Source organism: Henckelia pumila, chromosome 1 (genome assembly GCF_033568475.1).
Source record: "Henckelia pumila isolate YLH828 chromosome 1, ASM3356847v2, whole genome shotgun sequence".
Classification (NCBI taxonomy): Eukaryota; Viridiplantae; Streptophyta; class Magnoliopsida; order Lamiales; family Gesneriaceae; genus Henckelia; species Henckelia pumila.
In genome coordinates this window covers 119,401,632-119,413,561 of record NC_133120.1, presented here as the reverse complement: position 1 = coordinate 119,413,561, position 11,930 = coordinate 119,401,632, and the positions used below count along the sequence as shown (strand labels likewise).

The window sequence follows — 11,930 nt, the reverse complement described above, 5'->3', positions numbered from 1 at the left end:
TGAAATGAGCCATGTTACGTGTATTGGTCAATTATTGAAGTGGCTTGATGCATTTCAAAATTTCAGCTCTATACTCGTGACGATTGAGCTCATTTTCTAAAAAATTGATTGAATGATGTTAAGGGCTGCCTAGGATAGATGAAAGGGAGTTGAAATGGTGTATTGGATGATGTTTGGGTTGGTTTGAAGGGCTGGAGGTGAAGGGGTAGTGGGCTGAAGTTGTGGCCGTGTGTTGGAAGTGATCCGGTTGAGGTAAGTCGACCTAGAACGGGACTTGAGCTAGATTCGGGTGTGAGGGCTTGACTCAAGGTTTCATTGTGGTCTAAGGGGCGTTAATAGGTTTGGTTTGTAGGCTGGAAGTTGGGAAATCCAATCGGTTAAGCGTTCGTAAGGGGTTAAGATAATATTTGACTTGTGCAGATTTTTGTCGTCCCTTTGATTGGCCTCAAGAGTTTGGTTCTGGTGGACTGGATTAAAAGGTCTGGACAGGGGTTGGCTTGGTCATAATTCAATTTTAGGATGTGTTGGTTGTGTCGGTTCAATTTGGGAACCATTCGGTTAAGTTTTGGGTAGGTTAAGGGTGAATTAAGTTGTGGTGGTTAGTTCAGATTTCGTGGGAGTTTAAGGGCTGTCCGAGAACTCCAATCGAACGGGCTGCTTGGGTTTACTTTGGAGGTTAGAGTCTAGTCCTTGGGTTAGTTTAGGGTGTGTAGAGGGTGTCGGTTTAAGTGAAAGTCAATTCGGTTAAGGGAAGGTCGAGTTATGGGTTTTTCAGTTTGAACGCTCGTGGCGAGTCTTGGTTGATGAGGAAAGGGGAGTGTTGGTTGATTAGTCTAGTCTAGGGGCAGCCACTTAATCATTTTTTTTCCTTGATTTAAAGTATGTTTTCATCCTCTAAAGTTGTATATTCGACTGTGTTGCTTTCATCTTTTGAGTTGAGTCAAGTTTTATACAAGTTGATAAAATACCTTTGCGTTTTCGATTCAAGTGAGTTTGTGTTGATGTTGAGTAAAGTAAAAGTTTGAGGTTGAGTTAAAGTAAAAGTTTTGAATGAGGAAAGTTGATTGTGACGTTAGACGTGTAAGGAGGAGCCGGGAGAAATCTTAGTTTCCTTGCCAACCAAACGTGTAAGGAGGGACCGAGAGAAATTTTGGTTTTCTTACCACCCAGACGTGTAAGAAAGGGCCGAGAGAAATCTTGATTTCCTTACCAACCAAACGTGTAAGGAGGGGCCGGGATAAATCTTGGTTTCCTTACCATAGATGGGCAATGTGGGGCTGGGAGAAATCTTGGTTTCTTGCCGACATAGTACTGTAGCCATTGATCGATCAAAACAAAAGAGGGTCGCAATCAAGGATCTAAGTTCACAATAAAGTTAAAGTTAAAGTTATGTAAGTTATGTTTAAAGGCATGAGTTGAGTTGGAGTTTCAGGCGTGAGTTCCTTGCATGCGATTTTCCTTTATATTTCCAAGTCTCGCCTCCTTTTTATCTTTAAACCTTTTGGTGAAAGTATCAAGGTATTTTAAGTACAAGTATTTTAAAGTATCTTGCATGTATTATGTATCCTCGTTATTTCATTTTTATACTTGTTGAGCCTATAGGATCACTATTTTTCTTGGTGCAAGTTAGACTTTCGATGAGATCGAGGGACATGACTCTTGAGTGGAATGCGATGCGGGCTTGTCACATCCCTCCGACCTATGCTAGTCTAGCTTCCGCAAATGTTATTTAAACGTAAATGTTTTGATGTCTTTTATTTTGTATAATGGTTAGATGTAAATTTAAGAACTTCTAGATCGGTTTCGTTGGCCTGTAAACTTTTCAAATGTTATTCCGCAAATGTTATTTAAACGTAAACATTTCGAATTTCTATCTCGTTTGGTTGCGTCTTTGTTGTGTTGTTGATACAGGTAGATTTTAAGAGTTATAGATAGGTCATGCCGAATTTTTTAAAAAAAAAATTCCAGCATTAATATCTTTTAAATAATAGAAGTTAGAGAGTCTTTTCAGATATGATCATCGCTTATTTTAGCATAAGTTAAGTGATTTCATTTAGGTTGAATGATGACAAGAACGTTACTGACAGATTGTCTAAAGTCTTGTTTAAGACTGACAAGAGTGGTGAGAAATTGATAATATTGTGAAAGGATTGTAGTTTGGTATATTTTTCATATATAAAAAAGTCCTTAATTTCCTTTGCACGGTCAAAATCAGCAAAGTGAATAAAAATAGATGAAGTAAAGGTATTACAAGCCAGATAATTATCTTATACTTTTGCTATCCCAATACTCAAGACGTTCGGCATAGTTGGTGTCAGCTTCCTTTTCATCTTGGATTGGTTTGGCAATATCACCAATAACAATGCGCCAAAGATTGCGCCCGATTAAAATAATTTCCATTCACGAAGACAATAAGGTGTAGCTGGAATCATTCAAAACAATAACAATAGGTTGAGAGATGTCAGATTAATCCATATCAGACAACTCAAAATATTAACTAGGCAGAGATGAGAAATAATCCAAAGAACGAAATCAAGAATAAATTTCTATAGAAGTGTGTTTCACATGAATAACCAAGGTCATAGGTCACCAACCAATACATGAAAAATAAAAGAGATGCACAAAAAAGACAAAATTGAGAAAGACAAGAAGAGAAAAGGTATTGACAGGGCTCTAATACCATGTTTGCTGAAAATAAAATCATGTATAGAGGATATACATCTATATATGCATCAACTATCTAAAATAGAAAAGGGGAATCAAAGGTTAATAAACCTAATAACATATTTTAATACATAAGCTATGGCTAAAAATACGTTTAAATATATGTACATTAATATTACACCAACGGTGGCTACTAGTATTCACGGGATAGGTATTGGCCTTAATCAGATTGGCACTTTGCAGCAAGCTGGCAAAACGCGTTGGAGTTCTCATTTTGAGTCGATTTTTCAATAGATAGATATGTACAGCTCTATCATTATTATGCTTGAACACATGGTAGAAGAAATATCTTCGAATTCTATACGAGGGAAGCTTGGGGTTCTTTGATTGCATTGAGATTATTTGATTTCGTATTTACCTTATATTTGATGCACAAGATTATGAGGATGCAGATTTTCATTGTTGATCTTTGCAAGAGAATTTTTTAGACATTTTAAATGCAGTAGATTTTGTCTCAACTACAAAAAATTTATTCAATTATTTGATAGCGGAAGGTTATGATATTCTTCTAATGTCCGTGCAATTAATTTGTGAAAATTATAGTATTGAGATACCATATATGAATACTTGTTATACCATATATGAATACTTGTCAGAAATCGATTCTACATTTGAGAATCATTACGTTTTGATGTATTTCATGCTGAAATAGATTTTCAAGTGAAAAAACTCAATAAAAAATTCGATGATGGGGTTTTAGAACTTCTTAGACTTACATTTGCATTGGAATCTTGAGAGATTTTATCCCAGTGATTTCAATTGACAAAAACTACATTATTTGAGGTTAGTTGGAGCATTATAAGTTTGATATAATCCATCATGAAGGTTTTATAATATCTCTACCAGTTCTGAATTATGTCGACAATTAGTAGAAACTGAAAAAGCACAACATTATCATAATTGACAGATTGATTCGTCTTGTTTTAATGCTTACTGTTACTATTGCAACAAAGGAACGATCATTTTCAACTATGAAACTTCTTAAAAGTTCTCTCCGAAATAATATGGAAAAAGAGCTTTTGACAAATTCCATGATTATGTAAAGATCGGCATTTATTCAATAATTGATGAGTTTTTAGAGATGGAAGAGAGTTCTCTACTCATTTAATAATGTGGTTTCATTTTCTTGAAGCTTGCTTTCATAGATCAAGCTGTGAAATGAGTGTGACAATATGAACATCGTCCACCCAATGGTTACAATTATAATGCCAAATACGGTCGTTTATCGTTTTCAAAGGTTTTTGTTGTGCTGGTTTTTTTTTTTCAACCATTCAAGAATTTAAAGGTTGTTCAATGGTGAGAGCTCGATTCTTTTTCCATGTTCATATCCGACAATATTGTAGTATTGAATTAGCAATACATTTAAGCAGAAAATCACAAAAGCAATCAATCAATCTAGAAAAGTTGAAAATTTCCGAAGCCCAAGATTTTCCAAAATTTTGTTGATTTCCTAAAGAAATGGTAATATGTGATTTGATCAGCGGTTTAAATCGTCAAAATGGAGCTAGAGTTGATTCAGTTTCGATCATTAAAATAGATAATTCGAATTTGTTTTGAAACTGAAACCATTCAAATTGAACTTATATACACACCAGATGAGAACCACATTAAATTCAATAGTAATAATAAACTTGATCACGAATCCAAATTTATCAGAGCATACACATCTTGTACTTTTTTCTCCAAGAAAAGAGTACACTATCTCACTGAAATTCCATAAATTAGGTGATCGATTTATTTGATTCATATTTCAGACAAAAGTAAGACAAGAAATCTACAAATACAGAAAATGCACAAAAGTAGCACCTGGGAAACAAGATATGAAGCATAAAACCAACTTCGACGTCAAGTAGATTCAATGTCGAGCAGCAAACTCAAGAAGATCCTGAAGATCCTCATATTCTGGAGACTGAGACAAGATAAGTTGCTTCACCTTCAAGTTTGCGACACTTTTTCCTGGAGAAATATACTTCACTCCTATTAACTTTATGCCTATGACAGAAGATATAAGTTGCATCAGAAAATGTCACCTGATAGGTCAAAATAGCTCCATATTTGGATTTAAAAAAATATTCAAAGATCATGTTAGTTCCAGAAAAAAACTTTGAAATAAGCAACTTTACTATAAACATGGGCTCAAAGCATGCATCTGTATTCGTTATAGGTGTCAAATAACATATTTATCCAACTAAAGTGAATAATGAGATGTTTCATTGCTTCAGACCATGAGATACGATTTCGTGAAGCATTTTGGCACTCTACTCACTCCTGAATACCAGATCTATTCTCAACCTCCTCGGTCCTTTTATCCAATAAAAAGACAAGATTCCAGTCTAAATAAAACCAAAGTTGATGGTAGAGATTGAAAAAAAATTATATCTAAAAGGGAATTTTCACTATAACTACGTTTGTGAAAATTGGTGGTTACAAGTACAAATAAGGAATAATTATTTGCATGCCTAAACATTTTAAAGATTATTTAGTACTCACTCTCATTCACCCGTCCATATAAGAATCTTTCTCCTTTCCAGTACTCCAGAGGTCTCATCTTAATTCTTTTGCTTCTTCGAACTCCATTTTCAAATGATGTACCAGACTCTGTAGCATTGATATAAACATTATTAGAGCAAAAACGTAATAATCATAGAAGCATGCTTCCAATAGATGAAACCCTAAACACCTGCAAGACTTTTTCTCCGCGGATGCAACTTTCTAAGACGTTCATCACCAGTCTCCCTTTTTTGCTTCAGTGGCTTGGTCTTGTGTACCTAGAATTTTACCATACATATAAAACCAAGTATGTAGATTTGAAAGGTCTTTAAAGTATCTACAGTTGGTACCAGAAATAACAAATAGCATTATGCAATGATAATTGAAGTTCTAATACAAACACAGCATATAATAGAGCTTTGGCATTGCCACTGTAACAAAAAATATAACAGATTTAAAACAAATAAAAACATAAATAAATAAAAGAAAAATAATAATAATGTTCTATGCTTGAGGCTCCTAATTTGTAAATAATGTAGATGTACATGTACAAATTAAATTTGGAACTACAAAAAGATAATCTCTTGAATCAGTATAAAAGCACAAACCAGAAACAATTAGAAATATAATAAACATGGATGACCTCAAGCTGTTCTTCTGCATTGAATTGAGCATGCGTAGCTTTATCTTCGCATACTGAAAGATTTGATTGATCTGCCACAAAAAGAAATATAAAGCAGAAATATAACCTTTGTCCACCGCCAAAAAATAAAAAGCAAATAGTTATATACATAAAAACAAACTACACGAAGAATACTCTCTTCCATTTCTGGCGCGCAGCACTCAAAAAATACCCCCACCTTAAACATTTTATATAAACATTTCAGTGTATGTTGCCATCATTTTTAGCAAAGCCCTTCATTTTATTTAATAAAATCCAATTAGACGCAGAATTTGACATCAGAAAAGGAAACAGAAATACACACGCTCTTAACCTAGGTTGTCTCAGCAGACACAAACCTATATGAGGTCCAAGAAAATATTATGCATGCAAAGTGAAGAAGTTCCTTAGGTTTCAAAAGAGAGCATAATAAAGCCTAGAAAAGAATTAGTGAATCAGAAGAATACATCAAAGATGCTAATGTCGTAAACTCTTTTATGCCCCTTTAGTATTTCTGATAATATGTGATGATATAAATAAATCACTTTCCACATAAATATAACTTTAGATAAAAAAATGAAGTTCAAAACCATATATTTATACGGGAAACAGTCATAGATCACCGGCCAAACAGATGAACAAAATGAATCATTAACTTTGGAGTGGGCAAGAGTCGAAGACTAGTTATGAATTTTTCAAAGCCCCTGTTGCTCCACAGTATTCCAAAAAGCATATAGCATAAGATTGGTTATACGACATTAGGTGGCATCTTGTTCTTACAATTATGGGATTATTTAGTAAAATAGATTCAGCGATGGGTTATGTCCACTTTGACTCTTTAACAATAAAAAATTCCACTTAAACCGTCAAGTTATTGATTGCATTCTTCGACCCTCAAACTATACACAATGCCTACTAATTCTTACATTATTCACACCTCGGATTATTAATTATAATACCTTACTCAATATTTAATAAAATATAAACCTGAATAACCAAGCATCTCTACTGATACATCGTATTTCTTAATAGCAAAGATAATTTATTTGGTTCAAAGTTAACAAACTGTATATATTTAATTTATTTAAATTTATGTTAAATGTAATTTTGACAAAATTTTATTTAAATGAATGTGTTTAATCATACAACCGAACTAAAGTCATGAATCAAAATAACGCATATTTTTTGCATAAGTAGGCATCTAAAAAAGCACTTGATACTCACCATCATTCAAATGTCCAGATACGTTTTTTTCACCTTTCCCATACTCCAAGGGTCTCACCTTAATTCTTTTTTTTCTCCGTACATTAGTTTCAAGTGGTGTACCAGACTCTGCATCTACATATAACTTATAAGAAGCAAACAATAACGAGCATACACATGTGTTTTCTAATATCTAAATGTGTAAACACCTGCCAGACCTTTTCTCAGTTCCTTTCTAATAAATTCATCATCTGCTTCCCTTTTTTTCCTCAGAAACTTCGTTTGGCGTGCCTGTGATTTAATATCGTAGATAACATCAAGTTACAATAGTTTCAAAAGGATGTATAATCAGTCAAGAATTTATAAGCAAACACAATCCTGAAACTATGGCATCATACGTCCAATATGAACCCAACCCATGAGAGAACCTGACATGCAAATACTCTATATGACACAGAGCAAAAAGAAAAAGGAAAGATCAATCACAAATTAATCAATTCCATAATGTCCTCATATAGGTTATTAAACTTCAAAGTGGATGTCATTTAGACTTCAAAGTGGATACGCTCAATGGCATTGAACAAAATCAAGGTTCTAAAATGCGCTAGACGAAACGCGCGCGGCCATATGACACAGAGCAAAACGAAAAAGGAAAGATCAATCACAAATTAATCACTTCGATAATGTCCTCATATAGTTTATTAAACTTCAAAGTGGATGTCATTTAGACTTCAAAGTGGATATGCTCCATGATATTGAACAAAATCAAGGTTCTAAAAAAGCAAGGCAGTAGGTGGGCGGCAACCCACCGCCTAGCAGCTAGGTGCCTAGGCGGTTTTTTTAAAAATATATTAATTAATTATAAAAATATATAAAATACTTTTAATACAAAAAATTACTCGACATATGCAAAAAGTGTTCACATTTTTATTAATATTTTTTTTCAACCAGGGTTATCAATGTGCATAAATTTTATATGCATATATTTCAACAAAACATGCATAAATTTGTTCAAACATTTTTTAAGAAAATTATTATTTAATTTATTTAAAAAAAATGAAACCGCCTAGGTGGGTTTTGAGCCGCCTAGGCCACCGATTTTTCCAGCACCGCCTAGAACCATCGATTTTCTAAAAATCGAGGCGGTGGGTGACCGCCTACTGCCTAGGTGGTCCTAGGCGCTGCCTTTTAGAACAGTGAACAAAATAATACAAAACTTTAGTTCAGATGTCAACCTCCAGTAATCAATAAGTAAAAAAAAACCTGGTGTTACATTGTTGAAAGTTAAGGAAAAGTATATCTCATCAGCAGATACGTCATATAAGACCAATAAAGAATATAAATTCCACCTTTGATCCACACATATAACAGCATTGATGCAATATATATTATTCATGTGAGAGAAACTGGGAACAGACATTAGAACAAAAATAAAAAAAATATTAAAAAATTTGAAAGAAATAGATATATCTGTAAATGAAAATAACAACTCAGTTGAATCTACCAAAAAGGAAAGGCACAAGCATGTAATAAGAACTAAATAACAAACCAAGTGGATGACCTTGGGCTGTTGCTCTATATCAAAATTGTGTCTCCTGGCTGAAGCATTTGTACCTTCATCCTCCAGTACAAAAGGATTTGATTGGGCTGTCGGAAAATGAAAGATAAGAAAAGCCAAAAGGTTAATAGTTCTCTAATATAAATTATCTCAACTCATAACTACAAAAAGAATAGTTTCCTCCATTTAAGGCTTGCAGCCAACAGATATTGCGCCACATGTAACAGTTTTGCAAACAACAACTTTGTAAATGTTCCATCATTATCGACTAGTCCCTTCATTCTTATTTTAATTCTGCAACTAAATGCAGAATGTTCAATATGAAAAAAGGGAAAAGAAAGCAAAAGGAACACGCTAAACTAGGTTTTCTCAATAAACACAATCCTTGAGAAGGTTATTAAATATTCAATGTCATTGTTGCTTCGTTATGTTCTAGAAAACTTTTGGCATCTTGTACTTCAATTCATGGAAATGTTCAGTAAATTAATTCAACAAAAAATCTTCAATATACAGAAAACCAAGAAAATAAGCACCAAGAAAATCCAGAAAAATTGAACGGTTGAGTGCTAGAACACCGTTGAGTTTTGAAATCATGCACAGATCGCGAGCTGTTCATTTGAAGACTGGTCTCATTCGGAATAATTTACATATGCCTAGTGTTCAAGTGACAGAACGTCATGTGCTATGCACATTGACATCTCCACTTAGCTAACTTGTATCGACAAAGAGATACTGAAATACGGAAAAACAAAAATACTGAAGGAATTCTTACTATCATTCAATTGCTCTACATCAACTGTTTCCTCGATGTTGTTGTCCTCTGGTACTTCAATTGGTCCACTACCAGCTTTTTCTCTTTGCATGCTTGAATTCTCGTCTATGAACTGGTGTGGAAGATTATCGGAGCATCCTACCTCTTTCCGTGGATCCACATCAGAATCTATGGGTTCTGTAAATTCAACCCCTACATGTGACTCCAACTCATTGGAAGTCCTTGAAACGATCATCAAGTTGACTTGATCGTCTAGCATGCAGATAGACTCAACAGGATGTGCTGTTTCGCGTGCAGAAAGATCCACATTTAGAGGAGAATATGCATCTCTCAGGGGATTAGATTCTAATATTTTCTTCAGGAAAGACACAGATGCAAATGGACTTCTCGGAGGAGTAGGTGAAGCTACTGGATTGCCTAGATCAGTTGTTGTAGGTTCATGATCTATTGATTGTTTCCCATTTATATTTCTCAGCACGTTGTCTATGATGAATGAAGTCTTGTGAGGATTCTGCCCACTTTCATTGACAGGAAATTTATTAGTCCTTCGAAAATCGTGAAGTTCAGGAATAGAAAGGTTCTCTAGATCCAAAGGTTTGATCTTCAATCGCTCATGCAAGAGATTCAAGGCCCCATCCCCATCTAAATCTTCACGATCACATGACAACAAATCATCCAACAGACTGTTCATTTCAATCTCTTTCTTCCTCATTGACGCTGTTAGACCAAATTGAGCGTACAATCATATGTGAATAAAAAGCATACGCATGATTCACAAAATCACTAAATGATGCAACATTTTCAGTGGCAAGTGAAACAAAATCAAGTCCTGTCTCATTAAGAAAGATTTTACAATAAAATCTGCTCACCAACTGATTTAATTTCCTCTGAATCAATATTGAGATTAGAATCGGGGTTGATTAACTTTTCTGCCGGTTCGTCTCTAGGTTCACTTGGCATGTGCTGCTCAACTACTTCTTGGGAGGGCATTAAGATATCATTTTCAAAAGACACTGATGGGTACCGGTGCCTGTAGTTATACGACTTCCTGTCACAGAAAATGTTTGCCAGATCATGCTTGTAGACTTAAAAAAAAGTCAAAAGTTTCCTCAAGAGTCAAGATATTATAATTAACGTTGAAATATGTCTGAATCAAGATTAGAAACAAAACCTAGGCATACCCCAAGATTCCTTGTCGACGAACGCGTGCCGTCATTGATGGTTTGAACTCATTTACGTTGTCCATACTACAACCCAACTGTTTTTGTATTTCTTTCTTTGCTTCTGAAATTATTTATAATGATATCATGCTCTCCAAACAAATGCATGGCAAATGGAAATAATTAGAGAGATAGCATTTAAAAAAGTACTCTCGTGTCTCTCGTATGCATCAAAAAATTCATCTGGGTCTTCAAGCTTATCAAAGTTCAAAGGTGGTTTCATGCTCACAGGCTGACTGTTAATGTAGAGAAATTATCATTTAGTAATTCACACACGAACCAAATGAGACTCTCAAAACTTATGCTATTAAATTGTAGTATTGACCTGAGACTCGTCCTCAAAGAAAATGGTGCTCGTTTTCGAGCAAGGCCGAGACCTTGCCTTCTCTCTCGAGGCATTTCCTTACCCTTTTTAGAAACAGCATCACTGACGCTTACATTTTTAGCAAAGCTCGCCAGATTGGAATCTAAAATCGCTGTTCTGCTGTCCACAATTTTCTTTGCCTCAATAATGAGCTTTTCAGGACTCCTTAAGCCCTAATATAAACATTAGGCAGGGCACCAATATTTATTCATTTTTTTGCAGAAAAAACCTCAAAAAAAAATTCATGAGCTAACTTAACCAACTTAAAGCAAGGTGGAAGTCACAAATTTTCAGTCAAATTCAATGCGGTTTTGTTTTCATCCTTTCTGCTGATTCCCCTCCAATTTTTTGCTGACGACTTGAAATAACCGAATAACGTAAACATTGTCTCCCAATGAAGCTAAACTAAGAACGCATAAACTAAATATGCAGAAAAATACTAATACCCGAGATTTCATGAACACGTTGATAGAATCTAAATCTCCGCAGTCGATAGGCACTAAATCGCCGACTGATGCCCTAATCGCGCGGGGGAAAATCAACGGTCCGTTGAGCTCACTCAGCGGGTCAATAAAATCGGACATCAGCGGCACGCTGGCCATTAACGCTGGACTATTTGGCGTCGCGCGCGTGTGCGGCGGAGGGCGGTGAGGTTAGGGAAGTCTGCAAATTTTTTTGCAGTTTCTGTTACAGTGTGGTTTGGTTCTTTCAAATTTTGAATTTAAAACTGGAATTGGATTTTGGAAATCCATGTATTTGAAATTCCATTTGTTGTTTGGATTTAAAATTTAAAAATGGTATTTATAAATCCATTTCGGAAAATTTCGGTTCAGTCCTAAATATTTGAACACATTCCCGGTTCAGTCCTAAATGTTTGAACGTTTTCGGTTTGGTCTTAAATGTTTTCAAAAAATTCTCGGTTCAGTCCTAAATGTTTT

At 34.8% G+C, this 11,930-nt stretch overlaps 1 protein-coding gene across 7 annotated transcripts; it reads right to left on the bottom strand.

Annotated features, from left to right (window-relative positions):
* Positions 1-2,209: 2,209 nt before the first annotated feature.
* LOC140880815 (centromere protein C) lies at positions 2,210-11,714 on the bottom strand. 7 transcript variants are annotated; one of them, XM_073285625.1, is made up of 14 exons: positions 11,439-11,714; positions 10,954-11,165; positions 10,779-10,864; positions 10,590-10,692; positions 10,278-10,456; positions 9,409-10,125; positions 8,628-8,725; positions 7,288-7,369; positions 7,100-7,213; positions 5,858-5,928; positions 5,405-5,492; positions 5,215-5,322; positions 4,531-4,716; positions 2,210-2,422 (listed from the first exon to the last, which is right to left on the bottom strand). In XM_073285625.1, the coding sequence occupies exons 1-13, from the start codon at positions 11,592-11,594 to the stop codon at positions 4,580-4,582; spliced, it is 2,151 nt and encodes a 716-aa protein (XP_073141726.1). In that variant the 5' UTR covers positions 11,595-11,714; the 3' UTR covers positions 2,210-2,422; positions 4,531-4,579. The 7 variants fall into 7 exon arrangements, with proteins under 7 accessions (XP_073141726.1, XP_073141716.1, XP_073141735.1 ...); XM_073285615.1 differs by lacking the exon at positions 2,210-2,422 and having other exon boundaries at positions 4,332-4,716; XM_073285634.1 differs by lacking the exon at positions 2,210-2,422 and having other exon boundaries at positions 4,332-4,716; positions 7,297-7,369.
* Between the last annotated feature and the right edge of the window lie 216 nt (positions 11,715-11,930).

Excerpts from the sequence above, each read along its gene's own strand:
- LOC140880815 (XM_073285625.1), bottom strand. The coding sequence starts at position 11,594 with ATGGCCAGCGTGCCGCTGATGTCCGATTTTATTGACCCGCTGAGTGAG. Across the intron at positions 5,929-7,099 it reads ATCTGGACATTTGAATGATG|ATCAATCAAATCTTTCAGTA; the intron begins GTGAGTATCAAG and ends TTTTTGTGGCAG. Across the intron at positions 4,717-5,214 it reads ATATGGACGGGTGAATGAGA|GCATAAAGTTAATAGGAGTG; the intron begins GTGAGTACTAAA and ends CTTCTGTCATAG.